This window comes from Heterodontus francisci, chromosome 7 (genome assembly GCF_036365525.1).
Source record: "Heterodontus francisci isolate sHetFra1 chromosome 7, sHetFra1.hap1, whole genome shotgun sequence".
Classification (NCBI taxonomy): Eukaryota; Metazoa; Chordata; class Chondrichthyes; order Heterodontiformes; family Heterodontidae; genus Heterodontus; species Heterodontus francisci.
Window position 1 is genome coordinate 69,330,751 of NC_090377.1, and position 16,462 is coordinate 69,347,212.

At 42.4% G+C, this 16,462-nt stretch overlaps 1 protein-coding gene across 3 annotated transcripts in view; it reads right to left on the reverse strand.

Moving 5' to 3' along the window:
- Nucleotides 1-7,721: 7,721 nt before the first annotated feature.
- The window catches only part of gorasp2 (golgi reassembly stacking protein 2), a 55,726-nt gene continuing 46,985 nt past the window's right edge, over nt 7,722-16,462 (reverse strand). For 2 of the 3 annotated variants that reach the window (XM_068035358.1, XM_068035360.1), the window contains 3 exons: nt 15,724-15,813; nt 11,048-11,167; nt 7,722-8,261 (listed from right to left, as the gene is read on the reverse strand). In XM_068035358.1, the coding sequence (XP_067891459.1) occupies nt 7,939-8,261; nt 11,048-11,167; nt 15,724-15,813 (533 nt within the window). In that variant the 3' untranslated portion in view covers nt 7,722-7,938. The remainder of the gene's footprint in view (nt 8,262-11,047; nt 11,168-15,723; nt 15,814-16,462) is intronic. The other variant, XM_068035361.1, reaches the window with a different exon arrangement.

The window sequence follows — 16,462 nt, forward strand, 5'->3', positions numbered from 1 at the left end:
CAGTGTTTACCCTCCATATGAACAAGTAGTCCTAATCATTTACTGTTCACACAGCTCTTTATTTACTGATTTACTTGATGACATAGTTTCTGCCACAAACAATAACACTGGCTGGGCTTCAAATGGCCCTGCTTCTCTTTTCTCACTAAATTTTTTTTTTTTTAAACTATTCCCCCTCCTCTCCTCTTCCTTGTACTGTAAATACTGGGTATCAACTTGTCACTTGACTAATTCCTTCTTTTGAGTGCCCACTGTCACTGTAGGTTGGACTTTCCTTTACCAGATGCTTTGATCTTTCATCAGTGTTGGAGTGATAGAGTGAATGCCTATTGTACTAGTGCATCTGGCTCTGCTATCCTTCATAGTAAGGAGTTACTCAGTTTCTCCTTGACTGGGTTTTCTCCTTATAGGGACTTGAAGTGAGTCCCTAGCTAGGGTTATGCATATTTTGTTTTCATAGTTGGTTCCTGCCTGCATTGCAAGATGACCTCACTTAACAATCTGACAGGATCAAGCAATATATCCAATATCTTGATTCTGGAGAATAAATTTGATAAAGTTGAAGGCCTTCTAGTTCCAAAATATTTTAGAGCAGAGCTCTGGAGATGGAGGTATTATTAATTGGAGGCACATATAAACGCCTGTAGTTCCGGACTTGCCCTGGAAGTTATGCACCTGCAATGGACTGCCCCCAAGTTTAGGTCTGTGGGCACAGGGATCAGTATTCGGGGCACTCTGACATCAAGTCAAGTCTGATGACTGGGTTGAGGAAGCATTGAAGACTAGATGAAATAAATCAGCCCGTTTCTCATCTTAGCTTCAGCAAAATCCAAGCTGCGTTTTAGATCCAATCATAGCTTGGTTCCCCCCAGTTGGTAAGTAACCTAAAACTGTAGGTTAATTTTGTGACTTTTTCCACTGCCACAGGGCTCTAGTTCACCCCCACTATTGTAGTGCAAAAGCACAGACAATCACTAAGTTGCAATGAGATATTCTGAATAGATTGTGAGCACAGAATATTTTCTAATTTTTTGCAGGTTCTCCCAAGAGATATTTATTTTGAAAAATGTTTTATGATATTACATACACAAAAAAATTAAATGCTGGCTGCAAAACTCTCCATTTAGGCTGTTGGCCAAGTTATTTTACCGAAAGTCCTGGATTTAATCCAATGTTTTTTTCATCCAATCGATCCATCAGGAATGGTCCATTTTGCACATCTCATGAGTACATTATGATTAAGATAGCCGGCTGCATCTCATTTCTCTAAACATCTGTACAACCAAGGGTTCATAGAGCTCCCACCACAAGTGCTCTAGTTATTGTCAGTCTTGTATGGCTTCAGTTACTTTACAGAAAATTGGACTCCACACATGCAAAGTGGTCCTTGCAAAATAGAGTCTCCAGCCATGGAGTGTCAATGAATTACAAAGTTTAGAAACACTGGAAAGCTTCAGCTTTCTACAGTTCCAGAAAACATGCGTGGTAGTAAAGTAGCATGTTGTTTTTAGGACTGTCAGCTGTTTAGAAATAATATTCAACCATTCTGCAGCCATTGTTCATATGGCAGCTTGGCTTAGTTGGCAGCACACACACCTGAGAGTCAGAAGTTGTGGGTTCAAGCCCCAACACTTCAGAACAGCACTACTGGAAAAGCCATCTATCAGATATATTTATCAAAGGAATCTCCAATTGGATAAGGCTCCCATTGTACTACTCAGGAAAAAATAACTGAGTTCTCCCAGTGTTGTAAATATGCCTCCCTCAGCCGATTCATCTTGTTATTTGTAGGAACTTGCTGCCTATTTGCCAACCGAAGAAAACTTCAAAATTAACTCATTGGTTGTGAAGTGCTTTGGGACACCCTGAAAATGTGATAAGGTACTACATTTCTTCCCAAATTTCTATTAGTTCTTTCTAATTACATTCTCCAAAAACCCCAAATTTCAGCAAAAATCAGCTGTCATGATAGCTCATCACATCACATGCAAAATAAATTTGCATAAACTTGGTTCATAGCTCATTTCTTTCTTCCACAAACACACACTGCTGTACTTCTGAACAACTTGGATTTCTGGTACAACCTTCCTTACCCCATATAACTCTCACTCCACACCCAACAAATTAACCAGTTTGAAAGGCTCCTGATGCTGACCTCCAGATCCAACCTATGTCTTAGATACCCATTCCCCTATGCAAATTCTCAGGAGATATTGCACTCCCACAGCTCTTAACAGGCAAAGAAGTAGTCCCCCCACCCCATTTACCAATACATTTTCAGAAGAATGTACGGTTCACTATAAAATTACAGCTTAAAATAACTTAAGGAAATAGGACAAAATACTATTTAGTAGGGAAAGACTAGACACACAAGTGTTGAAAATTGATGGGGGCAGAGAGATTGAAAATCTCTTGCAAGGGTGAACATCTCACTCTCCTGGAGGGAGAACAGCTTAGCAAGCTTGTATTTAAAACAGCATCTCCTCTGACCAAGTGTGAGTAATGCCACAAGAGATCCATTTGCCTTTTTTGCAATTAGAATTTTTAAAATGCAGAAATACACAGCAAGTCCCTCAACATCTCAAGACAGAGGGGGAAAAACCATTTAGGAGAGACCCTTTATCAGAACAGCATGTAAAAGTATTGTTTGAAACAAACTCAAAGTACATTACAGGGTACTCACCTAAGAGCAGATCTTCTAGGACTCGCTTTCCCAGGATGTTGACCAAGTTGACTGCAATGTTGCTTTGCAATCAGACTTTTGGCGGGTGAAGCCCCACTGCAGTTCTTGTGCACAGAATCTGGTCCAACATATTCACAATGCAGCACCTCTTCAGTACTACACTAGAGATGCTTCTTATAATGAGACATTGAACTGAAGTCTCAACTATATGATTCTGTGATTTAAATCAATGATAACGATTCCATGACACTAGTTAAAGAGGAGCAAGTTCTTTTAGCCACTTTTGCCAATATTCTTTCAATCATTAAAAATAGATTAGTCATTTAACTCATGTTGTTTGTAGATCTTTGCCTTGTGCAAAATGGCTGCTGGCTTTGCTAATAAAGCAATGACTGCATCTCAAAGTAATGTGTTGCATGTAAAGTAATTCAAGACATTTCTGATGCAAATCCATTTCTTCTCACCATACTATAGCTCAATTACATTGTGTATGTAAAAATAAAGGAAAAATCCAAAACTAACATGCACCAAAAAGGTGTACACTCCACTAAATATTTTTTCTATGAACAGTAGTTTTTGTTCCATTAGGAAGACCAATTGCAAGAACCATGATCTTATTGTACTGAGATTTGGGCACAGAGTACTGGATCTATTTCGTTGCATCTGGTTACATTTTGTACATCAGTTCTTTATAGCAGAAGAGCTGTATATACTGAAGGTCATTCATACTGCTGGCAACCAGTGGTCTTGAAGGTAACTGAGCAGGGCCAAGAGAACCTCAATGCAGGGTTGTTGCCTTCAGAGGGTTTTGGAATTGGAGATGAAGTGTGTTTTCTACCTTCTTTCATCCTTAGGGAAAAGACAGAATATGAAACTTATGAAGAATGGGAAAGGCAGGAATTGATGTGGGGAAGCACCTCATTTTATTATGCTCAGCTGGATGTAAAAGAGCCCAAGGCACTATTTCAAAGAGAAGAGGCATGAGCAGGGTCCTGGCCAATATTTATCCCTCAAAAAATATTTTTAAAAATCTGATCACATCGTTGTTTGTTGGAGCTTACTGCGTACAAATTGGCTGCAGCATTTCCTACACTAATAGTGACAACACTTCCAAAGTACTTCATTGTCTGTTAAGTGCTTTGGGATGGCCTGAGGTCATGAAAGGTGCTACACAAATGCAAGTTCTTCCTTTCAGTACATGAAGATAAGTTGGTAACTCAATTAGGCAATCCAATCTTAACCACTATTCCATTTACTAGGAACTTCTAACATTTTACTAGGAAACAACAATGCACATTTAACCTTCTGTTAAATGTGTTCTCAGTTTGAATTATTGAAGTAGCACAGTTGCAAAAGACACAAACATTTAGGTCGGGTCACAAGAGGATACTATCTTTAGTCCTTCAGGTACATATCGTGTCAACTTTTGTAAAGATCAGATGCACAGACTGCTTACAGAAGTGCTTGATGCCACTGAATCCAAAAAATATATATTTACCTCACATCTGAATATTTAATGACCACCCTTGTCACAGGGTGCCCTGGCTGAATCCCTCTCTGGATTAAACCTTGTGGTCTTGAGAAATTTCAACTACATACAGCTCCACCTTGCTGCAGAATATGAGATCATGCAGGACATGGCATAATACTCCTATGAAAACAGTGTATCCTCCAATTTAGTGAGAAATGCCACAGCATTTACTAAAACAGCGTTTTGAATGCTCAGGAAGTTGTTTCTTTTGAACTTTAATGCATTCAGGGTCTACTCAAGAGCAATATGTTATCACAACTTTGGAATTTTGGCCAGGACATTACCTGATGGAAACAAATTTGGAATACTTTCCATCGAAAGGCTGTGGATGGTAGGATAATTAGAGATTTCAAGACTGATAGATTTTTGCTAGGTAGGGACATCAATGGATATGGAACAAAGCTGCCATGATCTAACTGAGGAAATGAATGGCATACTCCCATCTTTAAATAGACTGTGCTGGTCAGCACTGGACAAGACCTATTGCTAGCTGGTGTGGCCGGCTGCGTGTGCGCCCAGAATCAAGATATCAGCCGAGATATTAATCTAACCTGCCTAGTGGAAATGGGGCAGGTTTGATGCCAGTTTTACCCATCGCCCCTTTTACTCCCCATTGAAGTCCCTGGACAGGTTAGGTTAAAAGCATGGGTACTGTATCAGACATGCACTTACATAAAGTTGCCATTTACCTTGACCACCAACAGTACATTTCAGGAGGCAGTCAATAAAGATGCTACACAAATGAGAGTTTTAACATAGAAAAATGTCCCAAGGAGCTTTATAGGTGCAATGACTGGACTGAAGTGGATGCCAAGACAAAAGGAAAAGATATTTGGGGAGATGACCAAAATCTTGTTCAGAGGTGGGTTTTAAGGAGGTCCCAAAAAGCAAGGTTTTCTGCACCTCTGATGACAATGGTACTAGATTCAATACATTGCCTCTGAAGGCATTTCTGAACAATAAAGGAGACATAAAATGATCTGGGACAAATTTTCCACACCAAAAGCTACAAAATCAGAAATGCTTTGGTCATGTAAAAGGCAATTTTTGAACACTCAAATGATAATACCATTAATAAAAGGTTTGCAGCAGAACCACTCAAAATAAATGCCCAAATTGCGAAGTGTCTTTACAAGATAACGCAGTTGGAGTTATGTTAAGTACTGTGGTGCTGAACTAAATTTTTAATATAAAAATGTCAATTTTGTACATATATGCTGTGTATGAAGTAGTTAAAAGTTAGAACAATTTAAAAATATAACTGTAAAAGAATGATGTTGCCTACAACAGTATGCCCAAGAAATTAAAATTACTTGCTTATGACTTGGTTTGCAAAAAAGTTCAAAACCTAGCTTACCTTGCAGTCAATTCTCAAAATCCTTCTCCAAAGGAAAAGGCACACTATTCTTAAAAAAAAATAACTCATTAACTCAAATATCCACAGGTGATCACTAAATACATTCTAATGGATTTTTTTTTTTTAAATTGCATGTGTTGATTTAGCAATGCATTACTTTTTCACAATGTATTTTAAATATGTAAAGTTAATTCATTCTAAAGTTTCAGGTGGACAGTTGAATCCAGATTATAACATTTTACATTTTAAACAAATACATTGACACAGGCAATGAATTAAGATCAAAGATGATAAAAATGTTCCTGTAGTTCAATTTTATATAATTCAAAATGAAGTAAAAAAGAGACACTTAAATTTCTCTGACATTCAGACACCCGTTGAGTACTGCAGGTGTTCTTAAGTATCCATGTGCAGAAGTTGGGTTTTCTCTAGTTTGCAAATGGTGCAGTCATTTGTATTACTTGATGCTGTTAGTTTGTACCACTCTTGAAGCAGGTACTGCACTGAAACTGTGCCTGCAGTATCCTCTAATACAAAGAGTTGCTTCAGTATAGATTTTATCACTAATTTATAAATACAAATAATTGTTCATATTTAAATATCTATCTATCTGTGGGCAGATCAGACAAATGTCTATCCACAGAATTCTGCTACCCTAGGTTTCATTTTGTAACATGTTTTTAGCATTCTTCCTATTCAGTTTATAGTGGAACACTATACTTAAATAAAAGGTCAAGAATATTCATGCCAAGTAGCACAATTAAAAAGTAAAACATCAAGCATTATTTGGAATAGGACACTAGGAAAATAAATAAATACAATTTTGTTCCTTAAACCGGTAACTAGGTTTTTATTTCATATTATAACATAACTCATTTTTAGATCAACATCCTGCTCTTGACCAATACTAAAACTGTCTTGCATTCTGCTCACTTCCTTAAAATACCTGTTTTCCCCTTTCTTCTCCAGTGCCTATGCTTTTACTCCACCCTATTTCAACCAAAACATTAACAGAACTTTACTGCATCATTTCCAGAAATGCTCTGCCTCCCTCAGCCTAAATATTAGATTACTTTATTTAGCTCCTGGCCTTAGTTGGACACATTTTCAACAACTCAAAACAGGCAGGCAATACTAACTAAGATTCACAATCCAAAAGTCTGTTCCACTCACCTCAAAGCCTTGCTCCTCTGATACAAGTTAACCTACCTCTCCCAAAATCTCCTCAAATCTTGATCAAACTGACAGGTTTGTTATATCTTAGCCAGAACAAGCAGGTTGAGATAAAATAGAAAAGCTTGGCTTGAAAATGCTTAGGATTAGTCACTGACATTTTCTATTTTATCTCAGTACTAAATCAGCCCAATATCCTACTTCCACAACATTTTCAAATGAATTTCTTGATCACTGCCTGACATAAAAAGCTCCTTCAATGTTTTGTTCTTGCCTTCTCAATTCTACTGTACAACCCTTTTTTGTAGAGGTGACAGTAACTTAGTGCTATTCAGCAACATTTTAAATGGCATTAAACTGATGTTTAAAACATTTCACATGATTACATTTATACCAAATGCTCAATCTGTTAGTACTTCACATTCAAGAATTTCAACTATATTTTTCATTCCATACCACTCATATGGAGATCCTGACAAAGTCAAAAGGATTTCCAGGTTATACAGACAAAAGCAAAATTGGATTTTGGCACACAAGAGTTGACCAGGTAGCTGTTTTAAAAATAGAATTTTTCATCTATTCTGAAAAATAGAGAAGAATTTTAAATTAAAAGAATTCAGGACAAGCTTTCCAGTAGAATTTAGGACAAGCTTTCCAGTAGAATTTATTGCTAGATCATCTCTTTCAAATATATTCCCCATTATGTTCACAGTGACACCTACTGGACTTCATAAATTTTCTCCTATATTATTTCCTTTCAACTATCATTTAAAACAGTGGGGTGTTTTAATCATACAGCAAGTACTGAACTGGTGATCTGCAAATTGTACAATCTATAAACAATTACAGATAAGATACCACCTATAGATGCAACAAATAAGTAACTGAACAGCACACATGCTGTACCAGAAACAAACCAAAGCTTGGGGGGGGGGGGGGGCGGGGAAGGGGAAGAAGAGAGGTAATTGAATCTGTACTTGATAAAATAATTTATTTTCCATTTACATCAAAAGTAACCCCATCGTTTAACAATGTAGTAAACCATCCAATTGTATTAAAGGTTATGTATATACCTCATCCTTACAATTATGTACAATTGTGATCATGCCACTCTATCCTTTACAATGTTTTAATTTCAGAACAAGCTTTCTGCAGCTGAATAAATACAACAACTGCTTTTGAAAAGGTCTGCAGTTAAGACTCAGAAGCTTGTGCGTCTGTGGAAACAGAAGATGGTTCTTCATTTTTTGCGTTAGGTGATGCAGTTGCCTGGATGTCAGCAGTTGTCATGGAAACACTTGCAGTATTCAAAATGAGGGCAGGGGTTTGTTCAGCAGGCAGTGCAGAGGAAGAAACATGAAAACCACCTACTCCTGGAGAGGTGGCTGAAATCGTTTCAGTTAGACCAGCCTTTGCCCCAGTAATCAAGGATGATTGTGAGGGAAACATGGTGGGCAATGTCAGAGGGGGCATTCCAGGAAGAGTTAGTGGCGGCAGCTGAGCAGCTGATGAAAGACCTAGGAGAAAAACATCACAATTACTTCATGTTTTAGACATTCTAATTTTGAAAAGGCTGTGTGCAGCACAGTGTCAATGCAACTGAATTTGATATTCAGAGAATGAAGTTTGTCACATGGATGTTTAAAAGTAAAAATTTAATGTCTTTTTTAAAAAGAGGCTGAAAATAGAAAGCAGTTTTTATGTAAAGTAACAGCATAATGCTGCATGTGTGCTGACACACCAACCTTTTTCTTTGTTCATGGGAAATGAGCACTGCTGACAAGGCCAGCATTTATTGCCCATCCCCAAGAGCCTTTGAGGCAGTGGTGAACTGTCTTCTTGAACACCCACAGTGCTGTTAGGAAGGGAGTTCCAGGATTTTGACTCAGCAACAGTGAAGGAATGATAGATTTCCAAGTCAGGATGGTTTGACACTTGGAGGGGAACTTGTAGGTGGTGTTCCCATGTGTTTGCTGCCCTTGAATGTTAATAGTTGGGGATTCAGTGATGGTAATGCCACTGAACGTCAAGGAGAAATGGTTAGATTCTCTCTTGTTGAAGCTGATCACTGTCTGGCACTTGTATGGTGTGAATGTTACTTGCCATTTATCAGCCCAAGCCTGAAAACTGGCGAGGTCTTGCTGCATGTGAGCACAGACTGGTACAGTAGGAGGAGTTGCAAATGGTGAACACTATGCAGTCATCAGCGACTATCCCCACTTCTGACCTTATGATGGAGGGAAGGTCATTGAAGAAACAACGGAGATGGTTGGTACCTAGGACACTGCCCTGAGGACCTCCTGCAGTGAAGTCCTGGGGCTGACATGATTGGCCTCCAACAACCACCAGCATCTTCTTTTTGCTAGGTATGACTCCAGCCAGTAGAGTTTTCTCCCCTAATTCCCATTGATTTCAATTTTGCTAGGGCTCCTTGATGCCACTAATCGGCCAAAAGCTGCCTTGCTGTCGAGGGCAGTCACTCACACCTCACCTCTTGAATTCAGCTCTTTTGTCCAGGTTTGGACTAAGGCTGCAATGAGATGCAGCCCAGTAGCCCTGGCAGAACCCAAACTGAGCATCGGTGAGTAGGTGGTTGCTGAGTTGGTACCACTTGACAGCACTGTCAATGACACCGTCCATCACTTTGCTGATGATTGTGAGTAGACTGATTGGATGGTAATTGGCAGGATTGGATTGGTCTTGCTTTTTGTGGACAGGACATACCTGGGCAATTTTCCATATTGTTGGGCAGATGCCAGTATTGTAGCTGTACTGGAACAACTTGGCTAGGGGCACAGCTAGTTCTGGAGCACAAACCTTCAGTACTGCAGCCAGGATGTTATCAGGGCCCATAGCCTTTGCTGTATCCAGTGCAGCCATTTCTTGGTCTCATGTGGAGTGAACCAAATTGGCTGAAGCCTGGCATCTGCATTGCTGGGGATCTCAGGAGGAGGCAGAGATGGATCATCCACTCGGCACTTCTGGCTGAAGATAGTTGCAAATGCTTCAGCCTTGTCTTTTGCACTAACATGCAGGACTTCCCCATCATTGAGGATGGGGGATGGTGTGGAGTGTCCTCCTCCAATTAGTTATTTAATTATCCACTGCCACTCATGACTGAATGTGGCAGGACTACAGAGCTTTGATCTGATCTGTTGGTTGTGGAATTGCTTTGTTCTGTCTATCGCACGCTTCTTTTGCTGTTTAGCATGCTTGTAGTCCTATCTTATAGCTTCACCAGGTTGGCACTTCATTTTTAGATAAGCCTGGCGCTGCTATGGCATGCTCTCCTGCATTCCTCATTGATCCAGGGTTGATCCTCTGGATTGATGTTAATAGCATGAGGGATATACCAGGCCATGAGTTTACAGACTGTGGTTGAATACAATTCTGCTCCTGATGATGGCCCACAGTGCCTCATGGTTGCCCAGTTTTGAGCTGCTTGTCCTAGTCTGAATCTATCCCATTTAGCACAGTGGTAGTGCCACAACACAGCAGAGGGTATCATCAGTGTGAAGACGGGACCTTGTCTCCACAAGGACTGTGCAGTGATCATTTCTTACCAATAGCGTCATGGACAGAAGAATCTGTGACAGGTAGATTGGTGAGGGCGAGGTCAAATAACCTTTCCCCTCTTTTGGTCTCTCACCACCAGCCCAGTCTGGCAGATATGGCCTTCAGGGCACGGCCAGCTTAGTCAATAGTGGTGCTACTGTGCCCCTCTTGGTGATGGACAATGAAGTCCCCTACTCAGAATATATTCTGTGCCCTTGCAACCCTCAGTGCTTCTTCCAAGTGGTGTTCAACATGGAGGAGCAATGACTCTGCAGCTGAGGGAGGCCAGTAGTTGGTTAGCATCAGGTTTCCTTGCCCATGTTTGACCTGATGCCACGAGACTTCATGGGGTTGAGAGTCAATTTTTGAGAACTCTAGGGCCACTCCCTCCCCACTGTATACAACTATGCCACCACGTCTGGTGGGTCTGTCCTGTAGTATAGTATTTTCCCATAATCAGAATTTCAGATTATTTGGCATTGGTTGAAAGGAGGGGGGGGGGGGGGGGTGGAAAGGAAAATTATCCTATTAAACCTCCTAGTGACTTAAACAAGATCAGCACCAGCAAAGGCCCAGCAGCCTTCAGATGCAGATTTAAAAAGTGGAAAGGAACAAACAGAAATCATCAAATTATTCTAAAATGCTTCCCACTTAAAATTATCCAGAATTATTAACCAGAATGATAATAGCTCAATTTTATGTGATTCAGATTGGATAAAGGAAATTTACAATTCTTTATAAAACATACCAGTGGGTGGAGGTATCACACCTATTCCTGATAAGGTCACTGGAACAAGGTTTTGAAGGGTGATATTAAAGTTTGGTAGGTTGGCTAAATTAGGAGGTCCACTTGGTAATGGCATTAGACCTGTAAATATTGACAAGTATATATAATATCAGCTGATGGGATATTGTCTACAATACTATTAGCTGAAGAATGCTACATGTATGGTACCTCTTTCAGCAAAACAGACTTACATTCCAATTAAAATTTTGTTCAAATATAGACAGAGAAACACAGAACATGTCTTACTCATTGATGTTATCCCCATTCATTACATTTAAAATGTATTTAACTCTCAAAAGATGACCAATTATAACATTATCAACCATTTAGAAATTAAGTCACTTATGAACTGCAGTTAAAATATAAACTAATGACTTTCAGATTGCAGAAACAAGTTACATGGTAACTAAAAGTAAATGAACTCTTCTTTGGCCTCTTAATCTCGAGAGACAATGGATAAGCGTCTGGAGGTGGTCAGTGGTTTGTGAAGCAGCGCCTGGAGTGGCGATAAAGGCCAATTCTAGAGTGACAGGCTCTTCCCCAGGTGCTGCAGAGAAATTTGTTTGTCGGGGCTGTTACACAGTTGCTCTCCCCTTGCGCCTCTGTCTTTTTTCCTGCCAACTACTAAGTCTTTTCGACTCGCCACACTTTAGCCCCGTCTTTATGGCTGCCCGCCAGCTCTTGCGAACGCTGGCAACTGACTCCCACGACTTGTGATCAATGTCACAGGATTTCATGTCACGTTTGCAGACGTCTTTATGAGACATGGACAGCCGGTGGGTCTGATACCAGTGGCGAGCTCGCTGTACAATGTGTCTTTGGGGATCCTGCCATCTTCCATGCGGCTCACATTGCCAAGCCATCTCAAGCGCCGCTGACTCAGTAGTGTGTATAAGCTGTGGATGTTGGCCGGCTCGAGGACTTCTGTGTTGGAGATACGGTCCTGCCACCTGATGCCAAGTATTCTCCGGAGGCAGCAAAGATGGAATGAATTGAGACGTCGCTCTTGGCTGACATACGTTGTCCAGGCCTCGCTGCCATAGAGCAAGCTACTGAGGACACAGGCCTGATACACTCGGACCTCTGTGTTCCGTGTGTCAGTGCGCCATTTTCCCACACTCTCTTGGCCAGTCTGGACATAGCAGTGGAAGCCTTTCCCATGCACTTGTTGATTTCTGCATCTAGAGACAGGTTACTGGTGATAGTTGAGCCTAGTTAGGTGAACTCTTGAACCACTTCCAGAGCGTGGTTGCCAATATTGATGGATGGAGCATTTCTGACGTCTTGCCCCATGATGTTCGTTTTCTTGAGGCTGATGGTTAGGCCAAATTCATTGCAGGCAGCCGCAAACCTGTCGATGAGACTCTGCAGGCACTCTTCAGTGTGAGATGTTAAAGCAGCATCGTCAGCAAAGAAGAGTTCCCTGATGAGGACTTTGCGTACTTTGGACTTCGCTCTTGGACAGGCAAGGTTAAACAACCTGCCCCCTGATCTTGTGTGGAGGAAAATTCCTTCTTCAGAGGACTTGAACACATGTGAAAGCAGCAGGGAGAAGAAAATCCCAAAAAGTGTGGGTGCGAGAACACAGCCCTGTTTCACGCCACTCAGGATAGGAAAGGGCTCTGATGAGGAGCCACCATGTTGAATTGTGCCTTTCATATTGTCATGGAATGAGGTGATGATACTTAGTAGCTTTGGTGGGCACCAATCTTTTCTAGTAGTCTGAAGAGACCACGTCTGCTGACGAGGTCAAAGGCTTTGGTGAGATCAATGAAAGCAACATCGAGGGGCATCTGTTGTTCACGGCATTTCTCCTGTATCTTGACGAAGGGAGAACAGCATGTCAACGGTCGATCTCTCTGCACGAAAGCCACACTGTGCCTCAGGGTAGACGTGCTCGGCCAGCTTCTGGAGCCTGTTTAGAGCGACTCGAGCAAAGACTTTCCCCACTATGCTGAGCAGGGAGATTCCACGGTAGTTGTTGCAGTCACCACGGTCACCTTTGTTTTTATAGAGGGTGATGATATTGGCATCGCGCATGTCCAGGGGTACTGCTCCCTTGTCCCAGCACAGGCATAGCAGTTCATGTAGTGCTGAGAGTATAGCAGGCTTGGCACTCTTGATTATTTCAGGGGTAATGCGGTCCTTCCCAGGGGCTTTTCCGCTGGCTAGAGAATCAATGGCATCACTGAGTTCCAATTTGGTTGGCTGTATGTCCAGCTCATCCATGACTGGTAGAGGCTGGGCTGCATTGAGGGCAGTCTCAGTGACAACATTCTCCCTGGAGTACAGTTCTAGGTAGTATTCAACCCAGCGGTACATATGTTTGCGTTGGTCAGCGATTGTGTCCCCTGATTTAGATTTGAGGGGGGTGATCTTCTTGATGGTTGGCCCAAGAGCTCTCTTAATGCCATCATACATTCCTCTGATGTTTTCGGTGCCTGAGGCCAGCTGAATATGACTGCATAGGTGTTGCCAGTAGTCATTTGCGCAGCGCCTGGCTGTTCTTTGTGCAGTGCTTCTGGCTGCTTTAAGTGCTGCGGATGTTAAATCGCTGGGGGTTTTCTTGTAGTTCAACAGTGCAATGCGCTTAGCGGCTATGACAGGTTCCAGCTCTTCATTATGAGATTGAAACCAGTCTGCATTTCTCTTCGCACTTTTGCCGTAGGTGGTCAAAGCTGACTCATAGATGGCGTCTCTGATGTGGGCCCACTTGGTCTCAACATCCCCTGTGGGAGTGTTTTGAAGGGCTGTTACAAGTGAATTTAGAAATTTTTGTAATAGCTGTGGGTGAGAAATTCTGCTAGTGTTGATGCGCGGGTGGCCCTTCTACTTGGAATGATGCAACTTCTTTGGTCTGAGTCTAACCTTGCTGCACACCAGGGAGTGGTCGGTGTCGCAGTCCGCACTGTGGAAGCTGCGTGTGATTTGAACACTGTTTAAGGCGGCTCGCCTTGTGACAATGAGGTCTAGCTGGTGCCAACGACGCGATCTTGGGTGCCATGAAACCTGATGACAGGGTTTGGTGTGAAAGAACGAGTTGGTGATGCAGAGGTTATGATAGGTACACAACTCAAGCAGTCTCTGCCCATTCTCATTCATCCTTCCAATGCCATAGCGCCCAAGGCAGGAGGGCCATGAGTCATGGTCGGCCCCAACCCTGGCATTAAAGTCCCCCAGCAGGAATAGGTGTTCGGTGTTGGGGATGCTGCTAATGATGTTATGGAGTTCCTCATAGAACTGATCTTTAGCTTCAGGTGGGGAGCAGAGTGTTGGAGCATAGATGCTGAGTAGGTGTACTGGACCAGAGGTGGTGAGCAGTCGGATGGACAGTATGCGTTCCGAGCCATTTGAGGGAGGCTCGATCATGCCGAGCAAGGAGTTTCTGATGGCGAAGCCCACTCCATGCGGTCTTGGTTCTTCAGGATCCCTGCCCTACCAGAAGAAGGTGTAGTCTTGCTCTGCTAGAGATCCACTCGCGGGGATGAGCGTCTCCTGCAGTGCTGCAATGTCTACATTGAGTCTACTGAGCTCGTTGCTAATGATGGCGGTCTTCCGAGAATCGTTGATTTGTGTAAGGTCTTCTGACAGGCCAGGAGACATAGTTCTGACATTCCAGCTTGCAAAGCGAAGGGCTGGTACCTTCTTTCGTGTTGTTTGGTGCGGTGTATCAGTCCACCTTTCGGGTAATGACCCTGAGCTCCAAGCACCCATTGAAGCAGGTAGACTGTGGCGGGACAGAACCTTATTGACCGGGGGCTGCCCGGTTTGAGGCAGGCGGTAGCTGTCCAGTGAGGTGCAATGACCTCTCCCACCAACAAAGGCAACCAGTGGCGCCCAGTTTCTACGCCAATTTATCTGGACTTAACTCGTAACTGCTGCCTTCCGTGTTGTTTCAGTCGCTGTGAGGCAACTATGGAGTGACCTCTCCATGGCGCATGCCTGGGCGAATTTATGGAGGTGGAGAGTTGCCCAGTCATCAAAACCCCTCTCTCAGCCTTTCTGGTGGGGTCCAAAGGAGTGCAGAGCACGACGTTTGGCACCAGTATGGCTGCAGGAACTGCCGGAAACATGCCAAAGGTGACACATGACCGCCTACGGGGTTCTGCTCCGGATTATCTGTTAGGGTTTACTCCCTTAGCCTTGGTCTCTCCAGAGACGCCCACAAGGCAGTGGGGTTGTTAGGGTCCCTACACAGGTGTAGGATGATGCCGCTGGGAGGGGGGGATGCGGGGGGCGGGAGGAGGAAGATGGTGCGCGGGGGGGGGGGGGGGGGGGGCGCTGGGACTCACTGTGCATTAAGTCTATTTAAGTGATACCAGGGAGCTTGTACTATTGGCTAGACCGTGGGCATGGGGGTGTTTAAGTTAAAATATTTTCAAGGATGCATTAGTCATAAATATGTGCATATGAGACTAATAATTTCACCAAGAAGTCTACATTTTAAATTATTGTATTCAGTCAGTCGTAGTTTACAGCCTGGTACATTTTGGCAGTACATTACAAGGTACATCGCCATTCCATTTTGGCGGTTTTTTTTCCTTTGAAATACAATAAAGTAAATTAACATCTAGGTGGAAATCAAATTTCCCACCAGTGTCACACCAATTTTGATTATCCGATAATTAGTGACTTACCAGGTAGGGTAGGATCAACATTTATATTTGTTGGTACTGCAGCTGGGGATGAATTCACAGATGAAGGCAACAATGGAACTGTTGGAACACCTTACAAATTTAAAAGGAAAATTTTAAGTTGATTAAAAAGACACTGAAATATGGAAAACAATGTTTTCTTATAAAATGCACAGGATATTTGCTCAGAAATGTGTTAGTCATGCACTAGATAAATCCAACAGGTAGAAATTGCAATATTTTCCCAAAATAACTGCTGCTGGAAATGGGCAAAATTTACACTGTTAATATGCATGCTTAAGCAGTCATTACTCTTTATAATGAGCTGGAAAACTGTATTGATGGTTCAGTGCATAGAATACAGCAGTGTAAGCTTTCAGTAGTACACTATATGTAGAATAGGCACCACAGCTGGCTCAGCTGCATGGAAAGGAGAGGGGGTGGGGTGGTGGCAGAAGGAAGATTGGGAAAGCAATAGTGATGGAATCCCCCATCAACTCTGTGGTGATTCTGAGAATCCAGAATGGTATATTGCCTCTGGTGCCAGGGTCAAGGATGCCACTGAGCAGTTGCAGGGCACTGAGAGGGGAGGGTGAACAGCCAGCCATCATAGTCCATATCGGTACTAACGATATAGGTAGAAAAAGGGATGAGGTCCTGCAGGCAGATTTTAGGCAGCAGGACCTCAGAGGTAGTAATCACCAGATTACTCCCAGTGCCATATGCCATGAGTATAGAAATA